This window comes from Mesocricetus auratus, unplaced genomic scaffold (genome assembly GCF_017639785.1).
Source record: "Mesocricetus auratus isolate SY011 unplaced genomic scaffold, BCM_Maur_2.0 Super-Scaffold_100009, whole genome shotgun sequence".
NCBI lineage: Eukaryota > Metazoa > Chordata > Mammalia > Rodentia > Cricetidae > Mesocricetus > Mesocricetus auratus.
This window is the reverse complement of record NW_024429193.1, coordinates 67,042,563-67,058,545: the sequence shown is the minus strand read 5'-3', so window position 1 is coordinate 67,058,545 and position 15,983 is coordinate 67,042,563. Positions and strand designations below refer to the sequence as shown.

At 50.3% G+C, this 15,983-nt stretch overlaps 1 protein-coding gene across 3 annotated transcripts; it reads right to left on the bottom strand.

Annotated features, from left to right (window-relative positions):
- Positions 1-26: 26 nt before the first annotated feature.
- On the bottom strand, positions 27-15,559 carry Slc25a44 (solute carrier family 25 member 44). Of its 3 annotated transcripts, none has more exons than XM_021233023.2 (4): positions 15,396-15,559; positions 11,100-11,737; positions 5,913-6,040; positions 27-2,576 (listed from the first exon to the last, which is right to left on the bottom strand). In XM_021233023.2, exons 2-4 carry the CDS (start codon positions 11,722-11,724, stop codon positions 2,385-2,387), a joined length of 945 nt encoding a protein of 314 aa, XP_021088682.1. In that variant the 5' UTR covers positions 11,725-11,737; positions 15,396-15,559; the 3' UTR covers positions 27-2,384. The 3 variants fall into 3 exon arrangements, with proteins under 3 accessions (XP_021088682.1, XP_005080181.1, XP_012976118.1); XM_005080124.4 differs by lacking the exon at positions 15,396-15,559 and adding an exon at positions 15,143-15,368; XM_013120664.3 differs by lacking the exon at positions 15,396-15,559 and adding an exon at positions 15,143-15,374 and having other exon boundaries at positions 2,440-2,576; positions 5,913-6,035.
- Positions 15,560-15,983: the final 424 nt, after the last annotated feature.

Sequence of the window (15,983 nt, the reverse complement as noted above, 5' to 3'; positions counted from 1 at the left end):
CCTGGAAAAACATTCGCGAGCCGAAGTTAGGGGCTCAATAAAAACGTTTAATTACATTTCAAAGATTTCATACAGTGCAACAGTGAATATTCGCAGCTAATATCCTCAAGAGTCCATTTTTACCAAATGGTTAAGTGCATTTTCTCCCCATATGCTTCCAGTTTTCCTGTCTTTTCGAGTTTCTAAATTAGGTTGCTTACGGACCAACAGGTTAAAATTTCTAGCTGTTTTGCTCTCCAGTTTTGGAAAAACGGGCGCCCACTGGCCCATCCTCACCACGGCCAATCCCAGCCCCTGACCTTGGGAAAAGCAGGGGTCCCTTTACCAGCATTGTCCTTCAACCAAGAAGGGAAACGGAGGAAAGGGAAGGGACAGGAGGGGCAGAGACAACACCGTCCAAGAAAATGAAGTCAGGAGGAGAAATAACCTAAGGCATGAAAGGCAGGAACCTCTGTGGTGTCCACACTCTGCCCCAGTAAGGAAGGACCAAAGACGAGGGGGACAAATACCGGACAAAAGTCGTGACCTGAAAGGCTTGAGAGGGGTCCTTGCTTTCATTGTGTTGACAGTTCTTAAGGTGGAGGAGCGAAAATTTCAAAATTGACTGTGGGCTGCCCCCTTCAGATGACTATGGACAAAATTGGAGGACTCTTATTAAAGTGCAGGAAATGAGGCCTGGCGGGGCACTGTAAACCCAGAACTCAGGAGGCCGAGGATGACTAAGAGTTCAAAGTCAGTTGGGCATCCCAGCACTCGGGAGGCGGAGGCAGAGACAGGCAGATCTCTGTGAGTTTGAGACCAGCCTGGTCTACAAAGTGAGTTCCAGGACAGCCTCCAAAGCCACAGAGAAACCCTGTCTCCAAAAACCAAGAGTTCAAAGTCATCCCCTGCTACATAGAGAATCAAACCCAGCCTAGGACAAGCCTGAGATCCCGTCTCAGAACAACTAAAACACGAGACAAGTAAAGGAAGGGTTAGGATGGGAAAATGTGGAGCAGCACTGGGAAGCGTGAAGCTTCAGTTAGCTAGCACCTTCCAAATTGGCACCATGGCATTTCCCAAGGCGTGGGACCATTACAAAAGGCTGAAGCATCGCCCAGGCCATCATCATAAGCAAGAAGTCAAGATACGACTGCCTTCTTCCGTCCAAGTGCTGTGCCTCTCTCCTCCAGCACAGGCTTGGCGAGGGCAGGGAAGGGGCTCCTGCAGCAGCATCAACGATTTGGCAGTGTGAGGCTGGGAACCGCGGTGGGCCTGGCCTTGGGTGCCTTCCTGACTGTTCTTCTCACTGTTGCCAGCACAGGGTACCAAGACTGCAATGACACTTCACAACCAAGGACAGGAAAAACAAGGACAGTTCATATTCCAGAGTTCCACATCTGAGTGACAGGTGTGTGTGTGTGTGTGTGTGTGTGTGTGTGTGTGTGTGTGTGTGTGTGTGTGTGTGTGTGTGTGTGGCATTGCTGCCTGGGGCTCGGACCCTCCACTGCTGCCTCCTGGGCTTGGCTCAGCTGGCCCGAGGAGATAAGAGTGAGGAGCACACACCCTCTCGTTACTCTCTCAACTGTCTTCAGGGCAATGTTCCAAGTCCAGTGTACTCCAGGAAGTCTGACCCACTGCAACTGTGCCCGCCACTGTCATCTCCTAGGCAACGGAGGCCAACAGCCCTTCCTTGTCTTCAGGTTCCCAGGCCTGAAGGGACAGGGAAGGGACAGAGAATGGGGATGGACATCACAGTTTTCCACTTCTGCAAGGAGTGGGTTCCAACAGCAGGCCTGATGCTGTCAGAGTGAGTTGCCTGGTTCACAGATGTTAAGCTATACCCACAAGCAAAGCCTTGGCATTTCTAATTCGTGGTAACTCCTAGAGAAAAGTGTTTGCTACTCTCATGTGTCCCTAAAAGGCAGGGCAAAGCATAGTAGTCCAGTAGACGACTCGGTCCCAAATTTAAAATAAGCAAGCATAAAAAATAAATCATGGGTAGTTGCTTGGAACCTTGGCTTAGAGACTCAAGAGGAAGAAGCAGGGGACAAGGAAACTCCATAATAGTCCTTCTCCAGGCCTGAGGGACAGACACAGAGAAAGGGGCACCAGTGAGGGGCTGACAGGGTCCTGTGGAGGTTAATCTTCAGACCATGATTGAGTACAAGAACCTAGTTAGGGGCCCAGATCTGCAGGAGAAATAAAATTACTGGGAACAGGGAAGCCAGGCACAGAACCTCTTCAGCAAGAGCAGTCCAGAGTTTCTTCTCTTGTCCCAGATAGGTCACCTAGCCAGAGGCAGGATGGGTATGTCACGGTGGCATTCACAAGGGTACTAACCTCCCTGCTCTACCCTGGCCCAGAATAATGTGTGAAACCATAGCCTCTTTGTCCAGCATGGGCTACCAGTGCCGTGAGTCCACCAGCTCAGGCCGCAGGCTGAGCTTCTTGAGACTCTCGTAGCCCACCACGATGACGATGGTGGAGGGTGTAGCCGAGATGATTCGTGCTGAGAGGCCCTTCATGAGGCCCCAAGGCCCCTCTTCTGCCATCAGCTGTCTGAAGGTCAGGATGATGGAGCTCTTGCCTTCAACCTGGAAGAAGCACCACAGTGACGGTTCACCAACTGACTTCAGTCACAAACGCTCTGCTCACCTACACTGTGTGCTTCAGGCTCAAGTGGGGACTCCAAGGGCTAGACTCTGCTTCTGGGGACAGCACAGTGACTTCCTCCAAGCTCTGGTGATAGACTACCTGAGTTTACTTAACCCTTTCTACCCCAGTTTCCTCAAATAGAAAATGGTGATAACAGTCCCTGTGCCACAAGGCTGTTACAAGCAAGAAGCAAACAATACTTGTAAATGCCAACCATAGAGCCAGGCATGGTGGCGCACATCTTTAACCCCAGCACTGAGGAGGCGGAGGCGGTGGATTTCTGTAAATCTGAGGCCAACCTGGTCTACAGAGTGAGTTCCAGGCCAGTCAGAGCTACATGTTGAAACCCTGTCTCAACAACGGGTTGCATTAGCGCTGCCTGGCAGGAGAATGCTCACTGAGTGTCAGCTCTCGCTGCCCTCAGGCAAGCTATCCAGCTGAGTTTTTGGACTACATGCTTCTCTCTGTCCCAGGGAGGCTGCATTCAATCCCTAACAAGGCCCTCAAGCAGCTCTAACCATCCATGGCTGCCCCTGGTCATCTCAACCCCTCTCAGCTTCAGGGCTAGAAGCCTGCACTCTGTTCTGGGGTGGTCATGCATCCAGTAGCCAGGATCTCTTTGCCCTTTCTTCTCAACAGTCCTACCTCCTTCCCCCTGCTCCCAAAGCACAACTAAGAGCCCACATCAAAGCCCTTCTGCCAGTGCAGGACAGACTGCTTATTCATAGCCCCCCCCCCAGTCCGTCAGCTCCCCTCTCTACCCTGGCTTCCTCAGCACCTCCCCCACCTCCTCTCTTTGTCCTCTAGATCTCATCTCGCTTTGCTTCCACAACCTCCTTTAGCCATGTCAAGGGCATTTTTGGCTTGGCCCTAGCCTCCCTCCTAGAACCCACAAAGCAGAAACCCGTCTTTTCCCTAGGATTGCCTGCTAAAACAGCTGGGCAAGGTTAAGGAAAGAATGGGGCCAGCCATAGTTCTCCATGGTAGAGACACTGGAAGATGCGATTGCATCCCAATCAGATGCAGTGTGCTTACTTTCAAACGCAGAAGCAGAGCTCGCTCTTCCTTCCCTCCTACCCTCACCGCATCCCAGTGACCCTTCCTCCACACATCTTTTCTCGATTCTCCACTTTTCACCCTAAACCTGGCTACACATAAGAGTTCCCCTAAGAACCGATGCAGCAGAACCTACCCTTTGCACATTATGTACAAATACAGATCCTGCTTACTGGTGCTAGCTAACTGTCTTCAGAGCTGACTTTAGACAGGGAGTACAATTTCTGGGCAGTACCAAGAACTGTCAGTGTTCCGGATGAGTCTACAACCTGTGAAAGCTATTTAAAAACAATCCCAGGCCAGCAACATGGCTTACTGCTTAGCATCAAGCCTGATGACGCAAGTTCAATCCTCTGGAGCCCACATGGTAGAAAGAGAAGCCAACCACTGAAAGTTAGCTTCTGACCTCTACATGCATATTACAGTGTGTACACATACACCCCAAAAAATCAAAACAAACAAAAAACCCACAAAAGTTCCTCAGCTGGCATAGTGGCATGAACCATTAAGCTTAGTACTTGGAGGGTAGAGGCAGGAAAATCAAGAGTTCAAGGTCATCCTCAGCTACAGAGGGAGCTTGAATCCAGAACAAGGCAAGGCACCTATAACCCCAGCACTCAGGGGATCAGGAATTCAAGGTCAGCATCAGCTTTGAGGCCAGACTGGACTACATGACACCCTGTCTCAAAGATAAAACAAAAACGAACAGACAAAAAGCTGGGGAGGGGGCTGGAGAGATGGCTCAGAGGTTAAGAGCACTGACTGCTCTCCCAGAGGTCCTGAGTTCAATTCCCAGCAACCACATGGTGACGCACAACCATCTGTAATGAGATCTGGTGCCCGCTTCTGACCTGCAGGGATACATGCAGACAGAACACTGCATACATAATAAATAAATCTTTAAAAAAAAAAAAGCTGGGAAGGTGTTGGTGCAGTACTTGCTTAGAAACAGCAGCACTAAAGAGAGAACTGATGGGCAAAGGAGTTAAGACTGGCTGGTTTAACCCACAGAAACAGTTGACCTGAACAAGGGGGAGCTCTTGGACCCCAGATTGATGGCTGTGTGGAAAGCAGGGACTGACCCAGACCCCCTGAATGTGGGTGTCAGTGAGGAGATCTAGGTAATCTATGGGGCCTTGGGTAGTATTTATCCCTGGCGTACAAATAGACTTTGAGTGCCGGGACTCTTGGGGGAGGACCTAGGTCCTGCCCTGGATGAAATGACAGTTACTGGAGATCCACCATAGAGGGCCTCACCGTCCTTGAGGATCTGGGTGGAGATTTTGTGGGGGACTAGGGGACCTGGTAGGGAGGGCGGGGGAGGAAGGGAGGGAGAGGGAGCTGGGATTGACATGTAAAACAAGATTGTTTCTAACCTAAATAAAAAAAGAAAAAAAGAAAGAGCAACACTTCTAAAAGCAAGTGTGACAGTACATGCTGCTAACCCCAGTATTCATTCAAGGCCGTCGCTGGGGTTAGTTATAGAGCTCAAATCTAGCCTGGGATACACAGGAACCTGTCTTTAAGAGTGGAAAAAAAAAAGGGCCAACAGGATGGCTCAGAGGGTAAAGGCTCCTGAGGTCAGGCTTGACAACCCGAGGTTGAGTCCCAGGGTCCACAAACATAAGTAAAGACCTCACCCACTCACACAAGTCTCTTCCTAGCTGCTGTTCCTACTATGTCTATCTAATGTACACACAATAAATACATATAGTAATTTTGAAAGGAAAAAGGACATTTTTATCTCTTTTCCCATTTTTTCACATCTAGTCCCCTCTTCCCTACCCCCAGATCACAACTTTAGAGACCTCCTCTTTGATCTCAGTCTCGTTCTCTGTGGATTCATGGCCTAGTGGAGAAATCAGAGACTTCTGAAGTGAGCACGAAACAATAATTCTCTCACCACAAGCCTGCAAGGCGAGGAGGAGGGGTGGCTCAGGGCCTAGGCGAGGAGAGCGTGCGACCGACCGAGGGCTAGAAGGAAGCAGTAGGAGTTCCCAGACGCTGCCCATGTAGTGGGGAGAGATGTGCAAGGTGCAGAGCTAAGAAAAACAATCTAGACACTTTCAAGAACTCAGATAAGCACCGGAAGGTTACAGGGCTGACTAGACATCAGGGTCACGCACACTGAAGTCACAGGGACACTGGAGGCCTACAGACCACGCTTCTAATCCCCGAATCAAGGGTGGGGAGGAGACTGGGGAGGAAGCCAGCGTTACCTGCACACGGGTTCGGATGACATCCATGGGATTGGTGAGGATGGAGGCAGTGGCTGCAGCCAGGGGCCCAGAGATGGCTTGGAAGACAATGTGAGGGCACTCCTGAGGACACAGGTACGACAGCTGCTCTGGAATCCAGGGAAAGACAACACCTCAAGATACAAGGTAACCATCCACTCACCCTCACAATGCCTCACGACCAAGAGAAGCCCTCAGCCCTCTGCCACCTTGGACCTTTATATTGTATCTTTCGCTTCTCTGCTTCAACCTGCATCCACCAAAAATTCATAATATCTTTGGAGCTTTTCTTTTTTCTTTTTTTTTTTTATTGGTTTTTCGAGACAGGGTTTCTCTGTGGCTTTGGAGCCTGTCCTGGAACTCGCTCTTGTAGACCAGGCTGGCCTCGAACTCACTGAGATCCGCCTGCCTCTGCCTCCCGAGTGCTGGGATTAAAGGCTGTCTTTGGAACTTTTCAGAAGTCATTTTGAACATATCATCCATTAAAAACCTCTTTGCTTGGTGCCTCCGTTCATCTGATTGACAGTTGTAAAAGCAGCAGCACATGCTGCAGGTTTCCTTACGTTTCTAGTAGGAAACACTTAAAACCACATGATTAGCCAGGCAGACCACGGTAGTGCCAGCCTGTAATCTTAGCTCCCTGGAGTCTGCTACCACATGGGCTGCAGAGTAAATCCCAGACCAGCTCGAGCTTCAGTGTGAGGCCCTGTCTCAAATCCTTTAAAAAATGTGACACTGATACACAGTGGTCTCTATGGAAGGGACCGGATGCCTGCCATGAATAAGAAGGCTGTTCACTACATATGGCAAACCTTTTCCTTTCAAAGTTCTTTACCTTTAGGGGGTTGGGGGAAGACAGGGCAGCACGTAGCTCAGACAGGCCTGGAACTTAGTATGTGGGAGAGGACGAGCTCTGATCTCCTCTCGTCACCTCTAAGCACTGGGATTACAGACACATGGCATCTCAGCTGGTCTACACAGTACCTGAGATGGCTCCCAGGGTTTCATGCATGCCAGCAAGTACTCTACCAATTCAGCCACATTCCTAGCCCTTCAAAATTCGCTTGGAAGTTTTGACTATGCAAATATTTTTTTAAACAATGTTTTTTTTTTTTTTTTTTTGGCTTTTCGAGACAGGGTTTCTCTGTGGCTTTGGAACTCCTGGAACTCGCTCTGTAGACCAGGCTGACCTCAAACTCACAGAGAACCGCCTGCCTCTGCCTCCTAACATTTGGGAGGCAGAGACGGGCCAATTTCAGGACATCCAGGGCTACACAGAGAAACCCTCTTAAAAACAAAATAAAACAAAGAAAAGCTGCAGACTGGCACAGCGATGCACCTCAAAAATGAAGGTAAGAGGGCTTGGAGTATAAGGTCACCTTTAACTACAGCGTGAGCTCCAGGCCAACTTAGACTACATCAAACTCCATCTCAAGAGAGGAAGAGGTCTCAGGGCCTGCAAACAAATTCTCTGCTTTACTCTCTTCCGAGGGAAGACAAGAGTTCATTTATTTAGTAAACAAAGACTCAGTGACTACCACGGGTTCACCACGCTGGGTCCGGAGGGCAGGACAGTGACTAAAAGTGCCTCAGAGTCTTGCCCCCAGGAAGTACACATTCTAGCAGGAGAGAAGGGACAATAAACAAATACGAAGTAAAACACATAGCCATGTAGGAGGTGCATACTATAGCTAAAATAAAGTAAGACAGGGAATGCCAAGGGTAGGGGTGAGGTGCATTGTGATTTTAAACAAAGCAGCCATGGCACTTCCTAAGAAAGTGACGTTCAGAAACCACCTGATGGCGGAAATATAAACCTCGTGTGCCTGTGCAAGGAGCTTTCCAATGACAACATCTGTCAAGGCAGGGGCAGGTGGATCTCATGAGCTCAAGGCCAGCCTGGTCCTCAAAGTGAGTTCCAGGATAGCTAGGACTGTTACACAGAAAAACCCTGTCTCAAAAAACAAAACAAAACAAAAAGTGCCAAGGCAGCAGCACGCCTGAGGGGTTCAGAGCAGACCTGGAGGGGGCAGTAAGTGAGAGTCGAGGTAAGTAACCCAGGATCCTGAGGGCACTAGAAGAATTTAAGCTTTTACACTAAAACAGGAGGCCATAGACTTGTAATCTCAAAGATTTCCTCTCAGAGTTTCTCTTCTACTGTCAGTCACTAGTCCTTAAGATTGTTTTTCAGATGCTTAGTCCTGGTAGTTTGTGGCTAGGTGGGTAAAGGTTACAGGAGATGCAGGAAGACGGGGTTGGCAGGGCGGAAGCCACAGACAGCTTCGGTCTCAGTTGACGTGCAAAATTCTGTAAGCCTGGTGGAGTCACCTCTTCCCCAGTCCCTAACTGTGTCTCCCCAAAGTCAAGCATGCCAACAGAAACAGGGCAATCTGGAGTCTGCCTCATGAGTGCCCTCCCCTTTTCTCCCCAAGGTGGCATTTTGCAATCGTTAGACTGCAGCATTGAGACCCGCACTGCCTGCCTCCTGGGCCTGTATGCACGGGCCCCAGGCCTGCAAGCTGCACAGGACCTGGATTCGAACTCTAATTCTGTAGAGATGCTACTCTCCTAGAGCTCAGAGAATGGAGAGAGTTAAGAGGGCACCACAGAGTCCATGTCTTTCTTCTCTCTTATACTCCTTCAATAAATGTTTACTGAGCACCTAAATCTACAGGCAGACTCAGTTTAGGTATCTTCTAGCTAAGTGACTTTGGACACCAGTAATAAATGAATGTTTATTTAGTGTTTGCTAAATGCCAGGCATTATGATAAGCACTAGACCCGTGCAGAGGAAGAAGAGTCCCACATGTGGGCAGCCTTCAATCCCAGCACTTGGGAGGCAGAGGCAGACGGATCTCTTATTGCTTAAGACCAGCCTGGTCTACAGAGCAAGTTCCAGGCCAAGGGTCTACATAGAGACACAAAAATAAAGCAAACAAACAAATACAGAAATATTTTCATGGATCTTAAGATTCTAATAAAGGAACTAGTAGTTGAGGGTAAAATAATTGCAAACTGAAGTGTCAAGAAGAAATAAAGGAGCTAAAACAGAGACAGCCTTCTTTCCAACAGGGTAAAGAAGTTCTCTGTGGGTGGCACACATCTTTAATCCCACCACTTGGGAGGCAGACAGGCAAATCTCTTTGAGTTTGAGGCTAGCCTGCACTACATAGTGAGTTCCTGGACCTTCAGGACTATGAACAACCTGTAGCAAAAAACAACAAAAAAAGTTTTGTTTTGTTGTTTAACAAAGGTGACATATAATTGAGGCCTAAAGCATAAGGAGCCAGCCACATAAAGAATAGAGGAAAAGGCCAGCATTGGTGGCACATGCCTTTAGTCCCAGCACTCAGGAGGCAGAGGTGGATTTCTGTGAGTTTGAGGCCAGCCTGGTCTACAAAACTACACAGAGAAACCCTGTCTTGAAAAATAAAAAAAATAAAAAATAAAAATAAAAAAGGAAAAGATGCCCCAGGCAGAGAGCTCTACCACTGAGTTGCACACCCAGCTTTGTAAGCAGAACTTAAGAGACTAATCCATTAGAACATATATAAGGTACAGCTGTAAACCTGGCTGTTGGGCAGCAGAGGTGTAGGCAGATCATAAATCCAAGGCCTGCATGACTACAGAACAAGTTCAAGTCCAACCCAGCAGCTTAGTGAGATGCTGTCTCAAAATCAAAAGTATAAACGGGGGTCAGTATGTACCTAGCTTATCGAAACATGACCTGATCCCTAGCATGGCATAAACCAGACGTGGTGCAAGCCTTTAATCCCAGCACCCAGGACGTAGAGGAAGGAGGATTAGAAATTTGAGGTCAGGCAGCCTGGCCCACATATCTATCAGGCAAGCTAGGGCTATATAGTGAGGCTTTATCTCAGAAAGAAAAGAAAATAAGGTCATCTTCGAGTACACAGTAAGTTGGAGGCCAGCGTGGGATACACAGTTTTTGATACCCTGTATCAAAAACAAACTGGGAATACTGACATATGACTGTCATCCCAGCAGCTGGACAGAAGGTACAGGTAAAAGGATCATGAGTTTGAAGTCATTCTTGGCTGCAGAGCAAGCTTAAGGCCACCACATTGGATAATATGAAACCTTGACTCAAATAAAAAGCACTGGGTGGTGGGCACATGCCTGTAATCCCAGGACCTGGTGGGGAGAGGCAGCAGGATCAGTAGTGTAAGGCCGCCTGAGATACAGGCTTCCCAATGAAAACCAAAGGGAAACAAAAAACAACACACACAAACCTCAAGAACAAACACAAAATCAGCTAAGTGTGGTGGTGTAAGCCTGTAATTCCAGTAGCATAAGAGACAAAGGCAGGACCTTACCAAAAAATAAAATTTAAGTACCCTAGAACTTTAGAGACTGAAGCAAGAAAAATCCTGAGCGTTCAAGGACAGCCTGAGCTATATACTGAGTTTCAGGCTAGCTTGGGCTGTAGAATAAGACCCTACTATAAAAACAAAACCAATGTTTAATTTTTAAAGAGCCAGTGATAGAGCTCAGTGGCCAAGCAGCTGTGTGTGTGTGCAAGGGCGCACGAAGCCTCCCACTGCAGACGGAGCCTTCACACGTTTGGCTGACAATGCTGCAGGGTGTGGGCACACAGGGAAACACTTGATCCCTTGGAGGCAAAGGCCAAACGCAGACTCCGGAGAAAGCGTGCTCCGAGGCTTTCTCTAGTTTTATTTAGTCTGCCTTTTCTGCAGCGCTAGGGATCAAACCTCTGGCCTCACAAGTGCTAGCCAAGCTCGCCTCAGCTGCCCAGCTTTCCTAAGTGTCTGATGAACCCAGCACCTACGGAGCAAGAGCAATGCTGTTAGCACTACAGTGTTGGACTACAGTGAGTTTGAAGCCAGTCTAGGTTCAACAGGGAGACCCTGCCTCACAAAAACAGAGGAACAAAAACTGACTGCCAGAATGTACTCCCAAAGGGTAAGGGTGACAGTACAGGGTTCAACTTTACCACAAAGCCTAGATGAAATACTGTGATGAGTAGAAGAAACAGAGCTAGCAAAACTTGGGGTCGGCTGGGTTCAGCAGCATGCACCTGTGACCCCAGCAGTCAGTGGGGATCCCGCATCTCCCCTCTAAAAACACACAGAAACAACAGTATTGCCGCCCCATCAGAAAGCGCTCCCCTTCCCAGGCCCTGCTTACCCGCATAGAAGTGATAAAAGGGCCACCATACAGCACTGTTGGGGATGTATGTCAGCAGTGAGGCCACGTAGCCTCGGTAGAAGCCTCGAAGCCCATCAGCACGCAGGATCTGTCTGATGATGTCCTTAGTTTGGCCAAAGGCAATTATCCCTTGTCCCTCTAGGTTCCCATGAACTTGGAAGCGACCCATTTTCTCCCCCTTGCGCTGCATCATCAGGTGCTGGGAGACAACATCGATGGGCACTGTGATACTCTGGGCCACCAGGGAGGCAGCGCCGCCGGCCACCAGTGACTTGACTGTGTTACTCTGGCTGTAGTCGGATACAAACTTCCGGGTAAGCTCGTAAGTGGTGACGTAGCATTGGCCAGAGACGAGTGTGAAGGTATTGACCAGGAAGCCCCGGTAGAGGCCCGTCACGCCATCTGCTCGCAGGATCTTGACAAAGGCATCAAAGGTCCCGTGGTACAGGCTCTTGCCCTTCTGAACCTGAAGCCGAGTGCGGATGAGGGTGAATGGGTACACGCTAACACGGATCATCATGGTCATCGCCACACCAAGCACATAGAACTTCTTCTTGTCCAGGTGTTCCCACTCGATGATCTGGATGTTTCGCTTGTCCTCCATTGTGCCCGGGGACCTGGGATTTGGGCAGGCAGGAGGATGTGAGGGAGGTCAGAACCTCATTTCTTTCCCCTGCCCAGGTTTCAAAGTCATCCTCTCGGTCTGTCTCTTGGGATACTCGCCTCGGGGAAACCTATCCTTCAGACAGCCTGGCTCTGTGCATACCCAACCCAGAGCAGCCCCACGGCACCTCTGCCCTCTTTCCAACTCAGCACCCGTCCTCCAGAAATCATGCCTAGCCATATGACAAGGCTAGACCAACCTCACCTCACCACATGACAAGGCTAGGCCAACCTCACCTCAACCCCTACTCAGCCTGTAGGACTGTCCATTCTGAATTCTGTCTCTGCCTAGGTCTTGGCATCAGAGTCCTGAACACGGCTCATTCTGTCTTCCTTGCTTGGGTACGCTTAGGATGCCACGGACAGTCCATCCACCTGGATTTGAGGCCTACATGGCTAATGGGGCGTCACTAGGTGACACGGAGGAGGTTCCTGGAGCCTGGACTGCTCCTGGTTGCTCTGCAGAAGCAACCACCTTTGCCCTTTCACCCTCGGTGTGAGTCACCTGATGTACGAGTGTGCCTGCTTACCTCACTTCCAGCCCCAATGCTGGCTGTCCCGATGCCCCTGCCCCCCCACCGTAATTTACATTTTCTCTAGTCTACATTAGAAGAAAGTGTGGGGAAGAGCGCAGGCAGGGATTTCATGCTATGGGGCATTCCCTAACCACCTCCCCACTCTCCAGGGAAAGGAGTCTAAAAGTCAGGAACAGGCCAAAGGTCAGAGTGCTCTTTGGCCATAGATAACCCCAGAAAGAGAAAAGAGCCACCTGAGCTGGTTTCCCTGAAGAAAGCTTCAGGGCCTGCTTGAATCTGGGCTGCTAACCCTGGGTGTCCAAACGGCAAAACGAGAAACATTTCTGGAAAATGAGCAAACTGAAGACTGTCTAATAGGTCGAATGTAGTGAGTCGCGTAGCTGCTCAGTGGTGGAGGCAAGATAAAAGCCAAGATCCGTACTCCCCAATGCCTCCCGCGCCATTCGAGGTGAAGATCCCAACACAACTTTCTCTGTTCGACTGAAAACTAAGTCCTCCCATGGGAGGCAGTGTAAATGCGCTCATGACCGCCAGTTCTCCCAGCTTTATTCCAGAGACAGCTAGGACTGCCTCCTCTCTCTCGGTGCTCCTGCGGAGAGACTGAGCTTACTGGCCGAGCGAGCATGTGGTCATCACAAGACAAACACAGCAGGGCGGAAGGGAGGCCTCTTGCTGGGCACGCACAAACTGCGTGCAGCCCGGGCGCAAGGGCAGACAGAGAAGTGTCTGCTCCAGGTCTCACCTCCTAACCCTGCCAAGCTGTCACCCTGGGCAGGCATTTCTAATGAGCAATCCTTGGGCAGGGCCCACTGCTCCAACTCCCCTGCTGCCTTCTCTCTCCTGTGTCAATTACTATAACTCCTCTGAAGGAAGCCAGGGTTCCCCAAGGCAGGTGATTCCTACCAATGTCATGGCAACAGGAGGAGCCACTGAAGGTCATGACTCAATCAGTATTAGAGGGCGCTACACCCTTGGAAAAAGGAGTTTCTCCCTCAAAGTGGGATCTCCGCTTGCTCACAGTCATATAACCTCGGGACATTCTGCTGAAATGTCGGTTCCCCTGTTTCATCTGCTGGAAAATCCTCTTTGCAGAAATCTGAATACAAGCCTTCTTCAGCCTCCCTTCCTCCTGGAGGTCCCACTCCTTTATGGCGCTTTGTCAGACCCTGATTTGTGCAAATGACCCCAGCTCTGGATTTTCTGGCACCTTTGCCACCGTGCATGGGGCCGAGGATGTAGCCCAGTCCACAGAGTGCCTGCCTCGAGTGTACCAGGCCCTGATTCCATCCCCAGCAGGGCATAAAAAAGCAGGTGTGGTGGCCCACGCCTGTAGGCCTAGCACTGGAGAGGCGAGGGTAGAGGACCACAAACCCACAGTCTTAGACTATATAGCAAGTCCAAGGCTAGCCACGGTTACAAGAGACCCGGCTCTAAGAACAAAACGGATCGTGTTCTGAGGAAGGTCAACTCCTTCTGTACATCGCAATGGGTTACTCGGAGCGTGTCATACCTGAAGCTACCATGAGAAACGGAAGGCAGACTCGCACAAGCACACACTTCCCTGTCGCTTCCACCGTGGACAAAACCCACAACTAAACGACTCACCTGGCCTTGCTGCTTGTTTAGTGTGGGTCTTGTGCGGCCCATGGTGGCCTTGATTCCTCCTGTCTTCACCGTCTCCTAAATGCTGGGATTACAGAGTGAGCCACCATACCCTTGCCCAGTTTATTGAGCATAGGGACCAAGCCTAAGTCTTCCTGCACGCTATGCAAACATTCTGCCAGCTGAGCTAGACCATCAGCGGTTGGAGCTACTAACCGTGACAGCATTTTGTTAACGGTAGAGTATTTCTCTCACTGCACAAAGTTCTACTGAGCGGTGATTCCCTATGTCCTCGCCACCCACAGTGACCCACAGGTCGGCAGCACGGGCATGACCTGGAGTTGCCTATACAAGAGCACGGCAGGCATGCTAGCACATGTTAGTCACTCCAGCACAAGGGGGCTGGGGCCAGAGAAACAGGAGTTCAAAGTCAGCCTGGGCTACACAGGCTGGGGGAAGGGGACTTCAGGCCATACCTTACACCTGCTGATTAAGAAATAACACTGACATCTCTAGGTGGTTTATATTGACTGTCAAAGTGTGGGGAGCATTGCTTTAATTACTAGAGACTGTCAGTTTAATAAGAATTATAACTGTTCTCAGAGTCCAAGATCCTTAGGACTAGGTTAGGAGCCCTCTGACTCCATCTGGGATCCGGATGCAATAACGATCAATTGGTCCATTGCAATCTTATACATCAGGTTACTTGTGCTGGTCAGCAGCTGACCAGACTCAGGGGCTGCAGCTCTCAGACAGAAACGAATGCTAACCAGCACCTTCTCTTCTCCCTGCCCTCTGTGCCGCATCAGGCTCTGCATCCTGGGGGCTGTCACCCACTTGACCGTGAACGCATCAAGTCACCTGTTCCGCTGACTGTCCATTGTCTTTCCCTAGGTCCTAGCGAAGTCTCCTACTTCAAGACAGCCTCCTCCCTCCGCCATGGTGAGGTTCCCACCCAGCCTTCCTTGGTCTTTAATATAGATTTCCACGTGATCCCTCATCACAGACACATGACAATCCCCTCCACACGCCGGGCGGTGGTGGCCCACGTCTTTAAGCCCAGCACTGGGGAGGCAGAGATAAGAGGATCTCTGTGAGTTCGAGGCCAGCCTGGTCTACAGAGCGAGTTTCAGGACAGCCTCCAAAGCTACAGGGAAACCGTGTCTTGGAAAACAGACAATCCCCCTCCACATACTCCACGTGACACCCTTCTCTGTGCACCTTCGGTCCGGCTCTTGCACCGCCAGTTCAGGGTCCTTGGGTATGCCCCTCGCCATGCTCCTCTAGTCGTCAGCCTCTCCTGCTCCTATGCCAGGAAGAGAAGCCTCGCCGGACTTGCCTTTCGTAGCCAAATTTGCAAGGCGGCTTCCCATGGCGATGCAGCCCCGCAGAGCAGACATCCGCTGCCTCCTCCACAAGTCGGTCCTCAGGCACCTCGGATCCCTCAAGGCACCCACGCACCGCTGTTGCTTACCTTCCCAGACCCCGGCGGTTCGGCCGCGTCTGAGAGCTGCAGCCGCGAATTCCTAGACCGCAGTGCCCGCACGACCCTCCATTCCCAGTGACAGCCCGACTCGGTTCGCATCTTCCTCCATCTCGACTGGGATCCTGGTACTGCCGGAACCGGAAACCGGGATGCTGTCATTCCCACCCCATGTGAAGAAGCTGTAATTCCACCAATGGTGTTCTTAGCATTTGAGCCTCCCTCTAGGCGCGCCTCTTCGGCCATCTTGGATTAGGGAAGTAGCCACGCCTGCTTTAGCTTCCATATGCCCTCAACCTGTCACGAGTGCGTGTCCCTCTAGGGACCGTCGCAATTGGCTGACACAAACCAAGAGTCAGAGGTGGCTGCTCCCTCCCTCCCTCTCCCCCTCCTTCCCTCCCTCCCTCCCTCTCTTCTCTTTTTTTCCTTCTTTTTTATTATTTTCTTCTTTTTTTCAGACCTCTTTTCTTTCTGGGATAGGTCTTGCTATGAAGACCTGGCTGACCTCCACCTTGTTAACCCCCCCTACCTCAGATTTCCAAGTGCTGTGATCACAGACCTACCTGTGCCTCCACTCCT